The following is a 17,161-nucleotide window of genomic DNA, read 5'->3' as shown; positions in this document are numbered from 1 at the left end:
TAATTTACATCAATAAGCAGTCTCATTCTTCCAAATTTGTAATCTCGTAATGTGTAGCTTCCCCGTCTCCTGAGAACATCTGCTTACTTTCCATAATACCCTGCCCTGACTCCTTCATCTGTTTCTGGTATCGCTTAGCAACGAGGCGTGTGGGCGTGTCATGTTCAGCGTAGAGTAGGTTAATTTCTTCTAGGGTAAGATTGGCGGTTTCGGGATAAAAGAAGTAGACCACAGGGATAAACGTAAAATTGAGGCACATGAAGATGAGATATGCCTTCCATCGCAGGTTATTGATAAGGGTTGGAGTGATCATGACAATGAAGAAGTTCTATCTCATATTAGCTTCGTTTTTCCACTTATATAACCGGTGATAAATGTGACAGATACTAACCCAGATCCAATTGGATGAAATGGCTATAGCACTTCCCTTTGCTCGAACATGGAGAGGCAAGATTTCTGGCACATAAACCCAAGGGATACAAGCCACAGTGGCGCCATATATGAGCATGAACAGATAGAAAAAGGCCACGCATGCGGAAGATGTGACATGACCATGTGCAGTACCCTGGAAACTCAGGAGGATGGCTACAAGCATCATTGATATGCCACATCCCAAAGACCCCCAGATCATGGGCTTCCGCCGTCCAATACGATCCGCTACTAGCGTTGGGAAAATGGCACCGACGACGAACATGATATTGATTCTATTTGGTCTGTTAGACTGTGCATTGAATGTCCCCAGGAGGAAGCCTACTTACGTTGCGCTGAGGAGAACTGACATATTCTCCGACAAGCCGACATTATTTTTAAGCGCCGTGGGCATGTAATAACTACACAAGCGTTAGTTTGCTGAAAACATCGATAGTCATAGAGCGATTGAAGTGATAGGGGAAACAAACACTATAAGATTAATCCCTCCCATCTGGTTCATAAACTGCATTCCATAAGCTAGGAGAACGCGTTTCCCTGTCTGGACTCGGTCTTTCTTGAAAATTCGGCGCCATGAATACTCGCCGGCTACGGATTCCATCTGCAATGCCTCCATGATAACAGTCTGTTCTTGAATTACCTTCTCATCTTCAGGGCTCATATCATAGAGTTCGCATAATACGTTAATAGCCTCTTCGTTTCGGCCCTTGCTATACAAGTATCGAGGAGATTCTGGTAACCCGAAGACCATGAATGTGACAATCTAATTGAAATAAGTGTCAGTATACATCATTGAAAGAAAGGCAAATGTATCCCACCAAAGCAAAGATTAGTTGGCATGCAACAGGCACTCGCCAGCCAACTGGTGAATCAATATGCACCATGCCATAGTCAAAGAACGCCGCTATTTGAAGTCAGTGAAGCCCATCAAATAAATTTTTGAAGGAAGACTCACAAACAACAAGCCCGATCCCGATGAATAAAACCTCCGAGGACACCAAACTGCCTCTGTTCGACGCATCGCAAACTTCGCTCTGGTAGACAGGGACTGTGGAAGTCTCAAAGCCCGTTCCAATACCAGTAATGAAACGCCCAACCATCAATTGTGCAAGACCATATGTTGACGCCTGCAAAGATGCCCCAACCTAGTAGAAATGCGGGATCAGTTCCGTCGCCTCTCAAAGCTGTGAGTAGCAAGTTTCACCACATACCACAATCCAGGCCATCGCGAACCAGATGGAGCGCCGCCTGCCAAAGTAGTCTCCAAGAAATATGTTCAAAATACACCCAGAGAAACAACCCAAATTATATATGCTGAGCATAATGCCCTCAGTCGAATCATCAGGGTTGTTCACCACATCGAGGAAATTTTTGTTTGTAACCAAGCCACTCATCACCCCTTGGTCATAGCCTATTACACCGTAAGCTAAATATATAAAATCACATGGTGTATACCATATAATAGCGACTTACCAAAGAAGATAAAAGCAATCTGACATGTAAATGTGATGGCCCAGCGGAGGCCTCGACCTTTGCCAAAGATATTGAACTTCATGATTGATTTCTTCAAGAGATTGAGGACATGAACCAAAATCAATAGTAGATTCTATTCTAATCTACCTCTAATCAAGTATTGGACTAACATCCAGGTTTCATCTAAACCCCATGGCGTGAGACATCACATTTTATATACCAGCGTAACATCGAGAGATAACTATGCCTCAATAAGAACTTAGGCTACGAAATCCCCATGGAGACTTCTCCAGATTTTACCTCTTTGAAGGGGGCACTGACTGGTAACCCGCGAGGGCTCCTCCTCGCACAGGGAATTATTGGCCCAGCCATACCTTTCACTGTTCCAGTCCGAGAAAATTATGCGTGAGAGCGCTGGGTGGGTCCAAAAATGCAAACTAATCCATATACAGGAATTTTCACGATATACTAGAAGAGGTAACTTTAGCTTACATCTTCCTAATCTTCAGATGACATATTTGCCCAAAAAACTTGGTGATGCGCTATTTTATATAGATTTACGTAGAATGAAAGGCCCAGAGAAAGTATAGAATACCATGAATCGTTACTTAGCCCCACAAGTCTGGCCGGAAACATGAATGGTTAAACAAGTGGTGGCAAAAATATCCCCGTTGATGTATACATCTTTGTATAGGAACCAAGGAAAAGATCTTTGCTGAACAATTCCTTATAGATATCAAATCTATTCTTGATTGTGTAGTCAAATATGAATCTTTTATATTCCATGCTATTGTGACTCGTTAACCGGTAAAGTCTATCTGCTGGAACAGACTCGTGTTTGAAATTGCCACATAGATCTCCTCAGTAATACGCTGCGCTCTCTCGCATGGCACATATGCTGATGGTTTTACGGAGAAGTTTCAATGACTAAGTATCCCTGGACCGACCACGACGTTACCATTTCCAAATCCAAGTGACTTAACGTCCCCTCAAAAAAGAACATTTTTCGGTAGTTGTAATGCGTATGCTTGTCGCGCATACCAGCCATAGAACGGCCACACTAACGGGATTATTCCCACCCGCAGCTAGGCGATGCATATACCCAGCTCGTTGGTGTGTCGGACGCAGGTTGTTGAGCCAATGCTCTGTCAGCCTTTCATATGATCCTGACAGAGACTCTGCAGAGCCAATATATATCAATATTGCGACTTTCAGATGCAAATATCGGCACCTTTATGCTCATGGTGATTCAGCCATCGGTCTCTCTTCAATTCCAAGCGCTTCATAAGGCAGGTCCCACTCTTGGAGTAAGGTTTTGACCCGGTATTCGGTGGCGATGCCTAAAGAGTCTTGTATGTCCCTAAACATTCCAACTAGGAGATGCCTGTCCGCTGTATCCGTGCAGCATCGACCTGCAACATACAAAGGCTGAATGGCTCTTAGTTTTACTGCGTCACAGAGTGTTCCTTGAATGATTGCGATGACTTCAGACGCGTGAAGGTGTAGCTGCCGTTCAATGATCCGGTAAGTGTATAATAGATCGAATGGAGTTCGTTCTCCTTGTGAGATAGAGCCGAAGAGAAGGAGGGAGGGGCGATGGATAAGCAGGAGCATGCGAGCCATATGGTAGTACATCATAGTGGTGGCGCATAGGTCATTGCTAAACCAAAGCTCACGGCCAAATAATTTCGAAGTTCCGCGCTCGTCGTGCCGGGTTAAGAAGGACCCGTCTGGATGAAATGAGGGTGAGAGGATCTGAATCCACGAATCGAATTGGTTTTCCAGGTATATGTATTCCGCATTCGTATCCCCCACTGACGTTGGTCCCCCATGGGGCAGTAGAGGGTCAGGGTTCAGTATTGGAGCTAAGTAGTCGACAAGCTTGCATACCAGTCGTATGAGTGTATAGGACAAGATTTTATCTCTTGCATGTTCTGGCGTAGCAGACAAACTGTTGGAGCTGAAACTTGTAGTAAGTCTGCCATCGTCCTCAATAACGAGACCCATGTTGCGCCAAAGCGAAAGATTCTCCGTATCTATGCGCGTCCGTCGATGTGAAACAACTATTAAAAAAGTGTCAGTCATTGCTTGTAAACAGATTATCTGTTTGGTGACTCACATGATTCTTCGAAGTCATTAACGACAAAATTCCAAAAGCCAGCTTTGAGTTCCATAATGTCTTTTGTGAAGGGATACACCTGAGAGAACATTGAATTCGGTTCCAGTAATTTGCCATCGTCAATTAGATCAAGAAGCTTGGAGAATCCAGTCAAATGTCCAGCCCAAGCATTCCCAGTTGCGCTTAAATGTTCATACTGGATAAGAATGCATGTGCCTAGCAATCTAACAATAGGGTCCTCGCCCTCGGCTTGTACCATGAGATCGCCTTGTGATAATGACACTGATGGAGAGACGTGGTTGTGGAGATTTTGCGTCGATTGATTATCCTTAGGTGTGATAGACTTGACGAGCGTCTGTATTGCTCTCTCGTAGTATTTTGCGCTGTACCAGAGAAAGCCTAGCCGACTTTGAGTGAACTTTAAAGCGATCATCTTTTGAGTCTTTCCTCGAAGAACATCCGAGACAGGTATTCTCATTTGACCAAGCTGCTTAGCAGCGACCGCACAGGCGGCATAGCGCAGTATGGGATGGTCTCGGGCCAGGGTTAAGGTTTCACGACTGAAAACTTCATAACGGTAGAGTAAGTCCATCCTGATGGCAACATTAGGGTCAGATGTATTGAGCAGAATCTGCCAAATATACTTACCAAGGAGCTATGCATTCCGAATAATGCCGGAGGAGGAACAGTTCCTCCTGGGAGTCCTTGAATGAATCGATTGTCGAATCCCCGGGCACGCAGTTTCTTTCTGGAATGGTGGATTCAAGTGTCTCAAGGTCTTCAAGTCTGTTAGCTGCTGATATATAATAGCATCTGCGTAGATAACGATATACACCTACTTCTCGAAGAATCAACCTCCAGTAAAATGTCTTGTACCTCAGTGCTGTTCAAGATCGAGTGACCCACAGTGGAGTTCTCGGCAGCCGGCTGGTTGGCTGTATCTCTCGTAGTGGTGGTCTCAACAGGGAAATTGTTGATTGGCACATCACTTGGTAAGAGGACTGTTTGAGCATAGGCGTCCAGCCCTGGCGGACTAGCTATTACGGTCCTACCTCGACGGACTCTTGAAGCTACAGACGTTAGATCCAGGCTGACTCTTCGGAAGAATATGTCAACATACTGGGAGAGTCTTCGCTGTTCGCCCCTATGAAAAGAACTGAGTCGTTCACGTCAGGCCTGTCAGCCTGCGTCGTGTGGTTGGCCCCATTCTGCTCGACTGTGAAAGCGTGTTGCTTGAAGACAGAGTCTAGAATTCGACATTTCCGGCCCCCTTTCTGGCACTGGCCACAGCGAGGCTGACTCTCATCGCATTTGATTTTGCGCCTGCGGCATTCAGGACTGTGGCAAGTCAGCAGAGGTCGTCGTCATCGTCGTCACTCTCTAGGGACTCGGAGCACGCACCAGCCTTTCCGCGATCGCCTTGCACTTCGGGGGTGAGCACCAACGTCGCTGCTACTAGTAGCAGTGTTTCTCGACTGCACCATCCCTTAGGTTTTGTATTTGCTAATGAATAAGGAATACTCCCCGAGGCGGGAGTTAGCATGAAAAGTAGATAGAGGGCGCGATTTGCAGCATGCGCGAACAGAGAGTTCTGCACGGAGGGGCCGGATAATTTTCCTATTACGGGATAGGCGGTTCCGCTGCTGGTCCATACTATCAACTGATCTAGGGAATTTATGCGGAATTGCGCTTGCTGACAACTCTTAAATTCTACCTCATTGCGTGTGCTATTCCCCGCCTTTTCAATAACCCCTTAAGCGTTATACCCAAGCGTTTCATAATAAAAGTCACCTAGTTCATGTGATATCATTTTATTCTTAAACAACCCCGGAGAATACGATCAATATATCCCCGCAAAACCCGCACTGACGAGAGCTGTGCGGGGGGATTGCTTGAAGAAATGTATAATTAAACCCTACCTTTGAAAGTGACGTTTCGATGTCGCGTAAATCCCCATTCACAGTAATTGACCCCGTTATCAAACTTTATACTAGCCTCGTCAACCCCTAACATACAACTAGTGGGCCAAAGTTACGATACTGAATCCGCCTCCCGCTAGCATATTACCCCGGACTCCAGTATACAGGACTGGCGGTATAGTTGACAGGAAGCTGAGTATAAATAAGGTCATGGGTATCGGGTATTAGGATATCCAACCTTCTCTCTATTAACGTCTTCATTTTTGCAACTAATTTCTTCACTATGGTAGCTTCCAACACTGAGAAGAAGCCTTTCCTGGGGCTGACAGGCGGGTGGTTGACATTTTGGATCACGGTAGCTACATTACCCTCAACAGAGAATATCTTTTCTATGGACTAACATGCTCTCGTTGTTCAGTTCGCGTGTGCGACTGATATGACCCTTTTTGGCTACGACCAAGGTGTCTTCAGTGAGATCTCAGATCATGAAAATAGAGATAGGCTACTGACAATCCTTCTCGATTACAGGTGGAGTTGTTGTCACACAGAACTTTTTGGAACTTCACGATCTAGTTGGGCCTTCTAAAACAAAGATTCTTTCCACCGTCTCTGCTATCTACGATGTTGGCTGTTTCATCGGAGCTGTTATAGCATTCACCATCGGAGAACGCCTAGGGCGGAAAAAGGCTATCATCTTTGGTACTACTATTATGACTATTGGAGCCATCATCCAGGCGTCCTCATTCAGTCTTCCACAGATGTTTGTAGGGCGAACAATCCTAGGGTAGGTGGCCCCCCAAGCCTGACCTATATCTTGACTTTGTTTGGCCTGACATGAATATTAAGCATCGGCAACGGCATCAACACTGCAACCGCGCCTATCTGGCAGACTGAAACTGCCGATTCCAAGTGGCGTGGAAAACTTGTTATCATCGAAATGATGATGAATATTGCCGGGTTTACGCTTGTTAATTGGATTAATTATGCGCTTTCTTTCAAAGGAGGCGCGTTCGCGTGGCGTTTCCCACTTGCATTCCAATTGATCTTCAACATCGCACTCTACGCAACGGTACCTTGGCTACCGGAGTCTCCTAGGTGAACTTGCAGCCCTTTCTTTAATTTTCCAATAAGCGAACAGATAATTAACAACGTATATTCAGATGGCTTATGGCGCATGGCCGGGAAACCGAAGCTCGAGAAGTGCTTTCGTGCCTGCAGGCTAAACCTGTCGAGGATCCCTATGTGTTAACTGTATACAATGAAATCGAGTACAGCATCCAGTACGAGATCGCAAATGCAGTACGATGGAGAGATATCATATTTGGAAAGAAGAATGCGAACGACACCAAGACCTTACGAAGGCTGCTTCTCGGTGCAGGCACGCAGTTCATGCAGCAGTTCGAAGGAATCAATATCATGTCATACTATCTACCTACCGTGCTCATCAACTCAGTTGGTCTCAGTAATGAGAAAGCTCGGCTCATCACTGGAATCAACGCAACGACCTATCTTGTCATTTCATGCGTCTCCGTGCTCCTGGTCGAGCGAATGGGCCGTAGAGGCTTGATGCTTCTTTCAACAGCCGGGCAGGGCCTGTCCTTCTTGATCATCACTGTTTTACTTTGCTATGCGGAGAGGAGTTCTAATGGATCAGCCGTTGCTACTGCCTCTGTTGCTTTCTTTTTTCTCTATTATATCTCCTTTGGCGTGGGGATGCTGGGAGTTCCGTGGTTGTACCCTACCGAGATCAACTCTCTTCCTATGCGTACAAAGGGCGCAGCTGTGGCGACAGCTACTAATTGGTGAGAGTGTACCCATTATATTTCTACTATAAATGGTACTAATACTGGTAAACTTTATAGGATCACCAATTTCGTCATCGTCGAAATCACGCCGATTGGAATTCAAAACCTTGGCTGGCGATTCTGGATCGTTTGGACGGTGTTCAATGCTGCTTTCATACCCGTTATTTACTTCTTTTACCCCGAAACTTGTAAGTATCATAACATTATTCTTCCTCGTGAGAATACTTGACTAATTTGTCTCTTTAAGCAAACCGTATCCTCGAGGATATGGATGCATACTACCGATCAAACCCATCACTGATCGTTACACGCGATAAGGACGCAATAAGCACAAAACGACCGCAGAAGTTTATCCAGCAAGAGAACGAGGAATTGCAGAAAAACTTGAGGCGAGCATCTGTTTCTGCTGCCGGGGATACCAAGGATCTAGCAGAGCACGTGGACTAAGCATTGTCTGAAGGATTTAACAGCAAATCAAAGCTTAGTGGTAAATTTAAATATATTAAAATACAAACTTGAATCGTAAAGAGCTCAATTAGCTAGACATATTTGTATATAAATTTATATTATTATTTCTTATCAGTGGTAAGGGATTGGTAACTAATTTTCATCACATTTTGGCGTGGCGTTTTGGGGTTAGTGATCGTAATATTTGGAGAAGTAAGTAAAAAATATGCAGGAGATATGCTTATTTCGCTCTTTTTGAATATTATTCTGAAAGAAACAGACTAGCTCTATCAGATACAGTCTCCAATTTCAGCTTCATTTCGGCGTGAATATATATTCTTGTGGCGAGGGCTATGGTTTTGCTAGCGCTACCTTACATGTATTTACGGTGGACTATATTGTATTACTAATGCCTCCAGAACTGCGGAGCCCCGCTAACAATTCTCTTCCAACGACACTACAACACTCGCCATATCGTTGCCAACATAGTGTCAAACAACCAATCGCTACTGCAGTTGCACAAAGTAGGAATATCCCTAAAAAGGCTCGGTAGAATGGCCGTCCAGCAAGACTCAGCTCAACAACAGCCCGCGAAACCCGCCTGGAAGCAGCTGTCCAATTTCACCAACGGACACCCTCTCGGCATCGAAAAGACACTGCGTTTGATTCAAGCTATTTGCCAAGTTCTTGCATCGAGCATATTCATTTCCTATATCCCCAATGCCGTGTATGCTGTAGGGTGTGCAACGGCCAAGAATCAGATTGCGTTAGGTGTGTTTTCTCGATAGCGTCCTCGCACACCACCCCGATCTAACCGTAAATTCATCGGCAAAGCTCGTCGGTATTTGAGATTTTTCAAATTCATTGAATCTTTCAATGCTGGCTATACAGCATGGCAAGTCCCTGCGGCTACAGGAACCGATTCCGTCAAAAAGTTGCTCGAGGTTAGCAAATGGACTGTCCTAGGCGTTTACTTTCTAATGGAGGACTTCACCATTGTAAGCTCTTATTTCTACCCCACATATAAATGGCTGTACGCAAGTAAGACAATTAACGAGTAAGCTCGACGCAATGGGTGTCTGGGTAGCGCCATGGGCTCAGGACCTTTTCACCGAAAGCAATAAATGGTGGTTCTACGCTATCTCGCTGAGTCTGATTGGCTCGACTTTCAGCCTCTTTTTCCCACCGTCGCAGTCCAATTCAGAGGCTGACAAGACAACGAAGACGGAAAACGAAAAGAAGCCAGTAGTTAAACAGACACCGGATTTGACACCTCTTGTGAAAAAAATAATTGTTGATGGGTGTGATATCTTGCTCCCGGGAAGCTTTCTTGGATGGATCCAGGCAACGCCGACGCAGGTTGGTGTTGCTATGATTGTCAGCACGTTGGTGACTTCGAAGGATATTTGGGTCAAGGTTAATATGTGAACTGGAATTCCGAGTTCCTTTTTTGAATTCATTGCTGTGTTTTGGTGATGGCTTGAAAAGAAATGAGCGACGAGAACGGAAATTTAGTTTTCAATTACTTGCGCAATGTTGATAAATATACAGGAGGTATTAGACATAGTAGAAAGTGAAATGGTTATATACTTGGTTATTACTTCCCCTCAGACCCAGTGGCTTTATTGAAAATATCCGTCGTGTGCTCCCAAACTTTCTTTCCTACTCCGTTTGCTAAATAATCCTTGACTAGCACCGAGGACGATTGCTTTGAGTCAATCGGTGCTGTGTCGAATCCCAACCTATAAGCTCCACTACCCTTCTCACCATCCGCCCCCGTCGTCGCGACATTCTGGTTCTTTGGTGAAAATAGTGAAGTCGTCGCTGCATAGGTATGCCTCTCTCCAGATTCTGAAAGTGGCACAATGCCGATGCTGGATGTAGGGAAAGGCTTCAGCAACAGGAACAGCAAGCTCGTTATGCCTTTAAGGATAGGGTTGAGTTCACGCGCCGCATTGGTTTGCACCCCGCCAGGATTGCTGTGTAAAAAGCTAACTGAGGGGTTGGTAGCGGCAAAATGGATCAAGGATAGAGAGTTCATGGTAATGGCGTGTCCCGCGGCATTCGATAGGCTGTAGTTAGTCTTCAGATCCAAGTCGGTCTCGACCAGTTTTTTTTCGTTTCCAGGGCCGAGGACAGAAATGACTCGTGCGAGGCTGCCTGAGGAACCGGCAACGTTGAGTTGTGGGAGAAGGTCCTGAACAAAGCGCATACGGGCGTAGTAATGCAGACTTAGTTTCCTATCCAGGCCCTCGCTTGTTTCTACAGCGTGTTAGCAATTCTTCTCATGACAACACCAGGGGAATAAAATATACCAGTTCGTCCCTGCATAGTTAGCACACCAGGAGTCATAAAGAGCAGATTCACTTTTTCTTCTTTCTTGCCAATCTCCTGGCATGCCTCGTCCACGCTCTTCAGCAAGGAAACATCAGTCTTGATAAAGCTAACTTGAGCCGAGTCGTTGATACCGCGTAGTTCGGTGATTATCTGCGATGCTTGGGACTCATTGCGACCGATCAGATAAATATGAGGCGCAGTGGCATTGCGGGTGAACTCCCGGGCTGTCGAAAGACCGATGCCGCTTGTTCCACCGACTATTCAATCATATATCAGCAAAACAGATATCTATATCGAAGGAGAAAGTAACCGATTTACGCACCGAACACAGCGACTAGGCCAGAGCCAAGCTTTTTGATAGTCGCGTTGTGTGCGCGAATCTCGGAGATAGACACCATTGTCCGTTTCTGGAATGCGTGAGTCGGGTGTGATTCTTTATAATTAATATTACCAATGTTCCTGGTGGATAGGAACGGGAAGGGCACAGTTAGGTTTATGTTCCCATGTACAATATATAAAAAATTGATACAGCTTGATATAGGCAGCAGCTGGTGACGAAGATGGTGCAAGAGCTGACCAGAGCTTTTCTCGGGTGTCGGGAGGAGGAGCTATGACGTGCCCCGCTACGGCCGAATTCATCCGGATTGAGGACACGGACAATGCTCGGTCGATTCTTGGCTGATGGCAACGTGAACTTTTCTGTTACAATCCACAGGAATATGCCACAGCAAAGGTTATAACGGGTGGTGAGTATATATACAGAGTATAGCAGCACAAAGCAATTGACCTTCTGATATACTCCGCTAGTCAGAAAACAGTTAGACTTGTACAAATATAAATTAGCGCATTCCATCGCAACAATGATATAATCGATCGTTGGCAATTATCAAACGATAACTTGATCATAATACAGGAATCAGATGTAGAATATTATAGCTTCATATGATGATTGAATATAGTGCTTCGATTGCTGACTTTACAACATCTCGTACATTTGATATGTGGAGCGGGATCTTTGGATTGAAATGTTATACATACATGCAGCTAAAATGAGAAACATAGAGCTGATAAATGGACGCTAAAATTCAATACCCAGTCATCGCACTGTTTAGCTCACCCCACAATTTTCGTGCCAGACTATTTCGCATGACTTCTGCACGTCTTGATGCCCACCAGCACTCTTGCTTCGGCAATAGAATGTCAACAGCTCGGTAGAAATGATATAATAAGAAATGTGCCCGCGGGTCATTGTCGAACAACATGTTCATGAACCTTTGATGAAACATAATCGAGAAAGTGAACACCACTCTCGATACATCACCTAGTATATCAGATTGTACATCTAGAATAGATGCGCTCTTTGCGTCTCCCCTAGCAGTGTCTTCTCTGCTTGGTAAAAGGGAAAGAAGAACCGAGAGTCGTCGAGCAACGTCCATAAACGCTTCTTGCGAACATACCTGCTGATCATGCCACTTCGTAGGATCATGTCTTATTGAGTTTAAGTCTCTATGTTGAGCTAACTCTGGTCGATCAGGTAGTTCATAGTAGACTTGGTTGAGAATCAACTCGGGGTTGTTGTAGAAGGCCGCGAGATGATTCGCATAAAAGGAGGGATCCCGGCCAACAGATAAGCTGAAGTCTTTAACTAATACTATAGGACGACGGATCAATTGGCTCTCAAAGATCGAAGAGATATCAAGTGACTGCCACTTGTAAGTGGAGAAGACATAGCGTACGCCGTTGACTAGATTGAGCAATTGGTCATCGGGTGCAAAGTAAAGTAAGTCATTGGAGTTAGCCCTGGCGGAACATGTTTCTGGTAGGAAAATATCCATATCACTCCAAGCCTCACAGAAGATCAAAGCAGAGGTGCATAGAGTGGCGTCTTGGTTAAGTTTCATAGTCTGGTCGCTCAATACATTCCTGTAGCTGCGGAGGGCGTGCGACAAATGCTTTCGCGAGAGTGTGGTGTATTTGTTGCATTTATTGATTTTGGCATGCAAGAACGAAAGATGACGTGCTGACACACAGAGAACCGCATGCATGAGATGGTCATACTCGAATGCAAGCCTAACAGCGTCTTTCCATACAGGAGCTATTAAGGGCAGAGTTTGGTTGGTATGGGTCTGGAAATGGTGAAACAGATGCATATCTTCCAGATTAATTGGATTGCTCTTCAGCGTTGATATTGGAGATGACAATAGCGGTGTTGACGACAACTTTGAAGGCTCGAGCATACTTCTCTCGGGAATTGGTCGTTGTCGGGGAGAACGGCAACACGTATCTTCTCTTTGAATACACCGTTTGCATGAGGGGTAACCCTCATCACACTATAGTTGACATGAGGAACAATAAACAATAATCAGAGAAAAAAATAAGAAAAGATTTCAGCCATGACATACTTTGACTTTCCTTCGCTTGCAATTGGAGCAGCCATTCCGTGATTTCTGATGTGGTCGTTTGCGCCTTGAAGGCGGTTTTTCGCGCACTTCCTCGAGATTCTGCGTATCGAATACATTTGATAGGTACTGAGGGAATGATTGCGACATGATATGCAACTATGGAACTGGCGAAACCATTCTGACTCTCTACGTTGCAGTGATCAGTCGATGTCTTGGCTGACACAGAGAGGCGAGTTAAATAAGCACTAGGCGATTGCGGGTTAGTGTGGTGATTGTTCAAGGCCCCTGCCCAAAACGGTGTATGTATGGGTTGGGATGATCAATATGCGATTATCACAAAACATAGTGAAACCACAAACATAAATATACGAGGCTTTTGAAGCGGAGGCTGTAAGGTCTATGATCCGTCGTATCCTCTCGGATGGGGCTGTATTGCTCCCCCACAGACATTGAAATGGAACCTTCATATCTATAACTCTAGAATTTTCTCAATTACTTTTGAAATACTAGTGTTTCAGGAAGTATGCTTTTATTTTAAGTATCAATAAAACGATACTAGTTGAAAACGTAGCATAATTACTCCGTTCGGAACTGAACCTTGAAATATTCCTGATCGTTTTCACATTACCAAACCGTGAAGTTCGGTAATTCCTAACCGTATGGTTCATCTGAGCCTTTAAATACTTGCATCGCCGTTCCAGGATTCTCCTGGGAATGGAAGAAGTTCATGTAGGCAATCACCATAAACTCGAATAACCTTCACCCCTGCATGCCTTTTCCCTTTCTCAAAATCATGTGTAAAGAATGACGCATTGCATTTTACACATTTCCCATTTGGAAAATTCAATGTATATGAATTACACTCCATATTCGAGAGAACAAGAAAGCTGGTGTGAGGACAAAAACGTATAGAATCGACAGACCCGTTAGTTACGATTGAACGGGCCGATTTTAACTTTTTTATCATGGTAAATTTGTAGATTGTTTCAAAAATCAATTCGTAATTTGGTCGGTTTTTAAACTTTTTCGTACTGTAATAATCATTTGACCGTGCTGACCGAATGAATCCCTTAACCCCAATATCAATTCTGTCGAACAATGGGTGATCTGCGACAACACAACTATGCCGTAGAGCCTCCTGATGTAGAGGAAAAGTGAGACTTTTCACAGCAGGTGGACACGGTGCCCGCCATGTATCATGCCCCCAGAAACACCCCCAAAGATGAAACCCATCTGCGATCGAGAGCTTGATACAAGGGCACACCTCAAAAACACCAGCATCTTTGAGACATCGATCATACGGGAATACACTATCCCAGCTCGTTTGGCGCAGAATATTCTTTATTCTATGCAGCCTGCAGCATGCTTTGCAAGCAGTAAACTGGTCGTTCTGTAGGAGTTTAAGCAGTTGTAGTTTTGCGGAACGTTTCTCCTGATGCGGTAAAATGCCACTGTGCATGCTTTCTAGGATAGATGGTTGAAGAGTGTTAAAGATTGCAGTGCAAGTTAATCGAAACGCCATTTGATGGGCTGGAATATGCAGATAGCTATCAATCTGAAAAATAAGCTCGGTTGGGAGCTCTAGAATGTAAGCTTTTGTCATTTTCTTGTCTTTAATATTTGTCAGGGTTGTCTGTCAGCTCTGAGTGCGAAATGTTGAGGCTGGAAATTATTCTTGTTGAGTATTGATTGGTGCGGACGCGTTTTGGTGTTGTTTGACAAACTCTAGTGATGCTGATGTTTGAATGAAATCTAATTAGACACTGCTAGGCTTCACTATTGCCGAGACTTGCTGGGATATCCATTTGAAATTGGGTGTGTGCGTTGTCTGTATACTTTATATCCCAATAACTTTTCGATGGTAGAAAGAGTAAAGTTTTCAAAAAATGTCTTTAGCAGGAGTCAAACAAACATATTGTTCCCTAAACCTCGACTTACGTTCAAGGAAAGAATACAAAGCCGTATAAAAGAATGAATCCTCGCAAATGGAAAGATGTAAAATTAATGAAAGCTTGTACAAAAGATGTTTCAAAAGTTGTTTCATCAAATGATTAAACCGTTAATTAGGACTGTACAGTTCACAGCGTACGTATCTACTCTTTAATGTCCATATTCATCAAAGAAGATTTTTAGACGATTACGAACAATCATTAAAGATTGACTTTTTTACTTTTTTCATTCATAGTCTAGGATAGTTGTTCTATATGTATAATTCTAATTGCTTCATATATCTCGAGCATCATGGGTCAATCCACGTCAATTGATATCAACGATATCCCCAAGCTGCATGGTACATAAGTAGCAAAGGAACTTTAGTCATGCGAATTGCGATCCAATTTGATTTAGGATAGTATCGACATTTCTTCTTGGTGGCTTATATTTCAGCTGGATTACTTCCTTTTGAGAAACATTCGGACTTGGAATGATGTTTTGGAACACTTTGTCGCGGGTCTCTTGGCTAAAAGCTCATCAAATTTCACAGATTTATCATTTACACAAGATAAGTGTTGTTGTATGCCCATAGTCGTCGACTAGTTATAATATAGAGACAGTTTTAAGCCATCTTTCTAGTTGGAAGTCTTCAGGGGGAATTAAAAATATCCTCGCAAATAATAGCCCATATATTGTTAACATGAAATTCCATATTAAGAAACTATCTCTTTAGAGACGAGCCTCCAATGTAAACCTTTACAATGTTCCTGTCATCTCCAGTCATAAGGAACTTTTCAAAAATAGTCTCAACCGAATCGTCATCCTCTATCGGCGTGACAATCCCCAAGCTACCACATCCGATCTCATTATTTCGTTCTGCGTCGATAGTGTGAATTTCCAATGCATCGAATTCCTTTCCTTCGACAAAATTTCCAACTCTCTCATCAATACCGCATACCTGAGCGCCACCTAGGGTAGCAAGGAAGAAACCCTCGTGCAGTTTTAAAGCAGGATCGGCACCTTTACTGAACGTCTCTCGCGCCTTAGAGATGATGAATGCTTGACGCATGGCATCGAGAATACTACATGAGAACCCGCCACCAACATCAGTGCCCAACCCGACTTTGATCCCTCGACGAAGGTATTCCCGAATTGGAGCCATCATGAATTCTCCGAGTGTGGATGTGGAAATTGGACAATGCGCGATCCCGCACCCTTTGCTCTTGATGTGGCTGATTTCGTCCTCCTCAAGGAAGATGCTGTGCGCCAGAATGGTCTTTGGACCAAGTAGTCCAAAGTGGTCGTATAGGTCAGCCTCGTGCTTGAATTTTGGGAAGAGTTGCCTGGTGAACTGCATTTCATCTTGGGCTTCGTTGAAGTGTGTCTGAATATGAATGTCGGGGTCATTGGCAGCAATACGGCCAAGCCCTGAGAGTAATTCCTCATCACATGTAATCGCAAACCTGGGTGTCAGTACTGGCTTGACTCGTTTCCCCTCGGCATCGATCTTGCGTACATGCGCGATTAGGTCTTCGGTTTGTTTGAGTGAGTCCTGCGCGGAAGCCTCACGGTACCAGTCCGGAGAATTACGATTCATATTGCACTTCCCCACGAACGCTCTTTGACCTTGCTCAAGACAGATGTCAGCCAGCACTTTGGTCGCTTCCCCATGTAAACTGCCATAGTATGCAGTCGTTGTAACGCCCTGGCGAATCCCCGCTGCCACGCATGCTGCGTACATTCTCCTTGCATATGCTGGATCCTCGAATTTCCGTTCATGTGCAAAGGTGACGTTATTCAGCCAGTCCAATAATGTTTGATCACGACCCATACCCCGCTGCGCCCACTGTGGTGCGTGGTGATGCGTGTCAACAAACCCAGGAATGAGGAAATCGCCTCTGCTGAGATACTTCACGGGGAAGACATCGGGAGTGTAGCCGCTCTCAACGACCAGGTCATTTATTTTCGAGCGCGGAGTGTCTTTAGCGATCTTTTGGATTTTGCCGTTGTCGTCGACAATGAGAAAGCATTCCTGCAGGATTTCAAGAGTGTTGGCGTCCAGAGAGTGGATGACAGTGCCGTAAAAAGCGATGGGGAGGCCACGCATGGGTGGCACGGTCTGCTCAGACGCCATCTTCTATGGAAAATACAGGATATTATAATATCGCTGAATCGCTGACATAGGCCGTCCGCGAGTCTACTTTCAGCGACTTCGACAGATTCTACAAAGGTTGTGAGGAGGTTGTGAGGAAGCAAATCGCGGGGTTCGAGGATACTACGATAAGCTTATCAACCAAC

General features: G+C 44.6%; 7 protein-coding genes across 7 annotated transcripts; 2 read left to right on the top strand and 5 right to left on the bottom strand.

Moving 5' to 3' along the window:
• Positions 1-22: 22 nt before the first annotated feature.
• BGW36DRAFT_288611 (general substrate transporter) lies at positions 23-1,984 on the bottom strand (the record flags this gene model as incomplete). The annotated part of the gene is made up of 8 exons (XM_046210596.1): positions 23-328; positions 392-704; positions 759-830; positions 900-1,192; positions 1,248-1,333; positions 1,385-1,574; positions 1,641-1,840; positions 1,903-1,984. The coding sequence occupies 8 exons, from the start codon at positions 1,982-1,984 to the stop codon at positions 23-25; spliced, it is 1,542 nt and encodes a 513-aa protein (XP_046076153.1).
• Positions 1,985-3,141: 1,157 nt separating this feature from the next.
• On the bottom strand, positions 3,142-5,505 carry BGW36DRAFT_422708 (uncharacterized protein; the record flags this gene model as incomplete). The annotated part of the gene is made up of 6 exons (XM_046219743.1): positions 3,142-3,965; positions 4,022-4,614; positions 4,670-4,799; positions 4,861-5,091; positions 5,142-5,359; positions 5,423-5,505. The coding sequence occupies 6 exons, from the start codon at positions 5,503-5,505 to the stop codon at positions 3,142-3,144; spliced, it is 2,079 nt and encodes a 692-aa protein (XP_046076152.1).
• Positions 5,506-6,078: 573 nt separating this feature from the next.
• On the top strand, positions 6,079-8,225 carry BGW36DRAFT_443153 (general substrate transporter). The gene is made up of 7 exons (XM_046221604.1): positions 6,079-6,295; positions 6,359-6,410; positions 6,469-6,724; positions 6,787-7,035; positions 7,101-7,742; positions 7,803-7,933; positions 7,993-8,225. Exons 1-7 carry the CDS (start codon positions 6,224-6,226, stop codon positions 8,190-8,192), a joined length of 1,602 nt encoding a protein of 533 aa, XP_046076151.1. The 5' UTR covers positions 6,079-6,223; the 3' UTR covers positions 8,193-8,225.
• Positions 8,226-8,644: 419 nt separating this feature from the next.
• On the top strand, positions 8,645-9,707 carry BGW36DRAFT_368869 (peroxin PEX11-1). Its single transcript, XM_046215042.1, has 3 exons — positions 8,645-8,963; positions 9,027-9,190; positions 9,255-9,707. The coding sequence occupies exons 1-3, from the start codon at positions 8,747-8,749 to the stop codon at positions 9,618-9,620; spliced, it is 747 nt and encodes a 248-aa protein (XP_046076150.1). The 5' UTR covers positions 8,645-8,746; the 3' UTR covers positions 9,621-9,707.
• On the bottom strand, positions 9,708-11,243 carry BGW36DRAFT_368864 (uncharacterized protein). Its single transcript, XM_046215041.1, has 3 exons — positions 10,852-11,243; positions 10,508-10,786; positions 9,708-10,454 (listed from the first exon to the last, which is right to left on the bottom strand). The coding sequence occupies exons 1-3, from the start codon at positions 10,925-10,927 to the stop codon at positions 9,790-9,792; spliced, it is 1,020 nt and encodes a 339-aa protein (XP_046076149.1). The 5' UTR covers positions 10,928-11,243; the 3' UTR covers positions 9,708-9,789.
• A 95-nt stretch (positions 11,244-11,338) lies between these two features.
• On the bottom strand, positions 11,339-13,128 carry BGW36DRAFT_368863 (uncharacterized protein). The gene is made up of 2 exons (XM_046215040.1): positions 12,932-13,128; positions 11,339-12,859 (listed from the first exon to the last, which is right to left on the bottom strand). The coding sequence occupies exons 1-2, from the start codon at positions 13,076-13,078 to the stop codon at positions 11,615-11,617; spliced, it is 1,392 nt and encodes a 463-aa protein (XP_046076148.1). The 5' UTR covers positions 13,079-13,128; the 3' UTR covers positions 11,339-11,614.
• Positions 13,129-15,388: 2,260 nt separating this feature from the next.
• On the bottom strand, positions 15,389-17,113 carry BGW36DRAFT_368861 (putative guanine deaminase). The gene has a single exon (XM_046215039.1). The coding sequence runs from the start codon at positions 16,995-16,997 to the stop codon at positions 15,585-15,587; it is 1,413 nt and encodes a 470-aa protein (XP_046076147.1). The 5' UTR covers positions 16,998-17,113; the 3' UTR covers positions 15,389-15,584.
• Positions 17,114-17,161: the final 48 nt, after the last annotated feature.

This window comes from Talaromyces proteolyticus, assembly GCF_021365285.1.
Source record: "Talaromyces proteolyticus strain PMI_201 chromosome Unknown BGW36scaffold_2, whole genome shotgun sequence".
Classification (NCBI taxonomy): domain Eukaryota; kingdom Fungi; phylum Ascomycota; class Eurotiomycetes; order Eurotiales; family Trichocomaceae; genus Talaromyces; species Talaromyces proteolyticus.
This window is presented reverse-complemented; position numbering and strand designations above follow the sequence as displayed.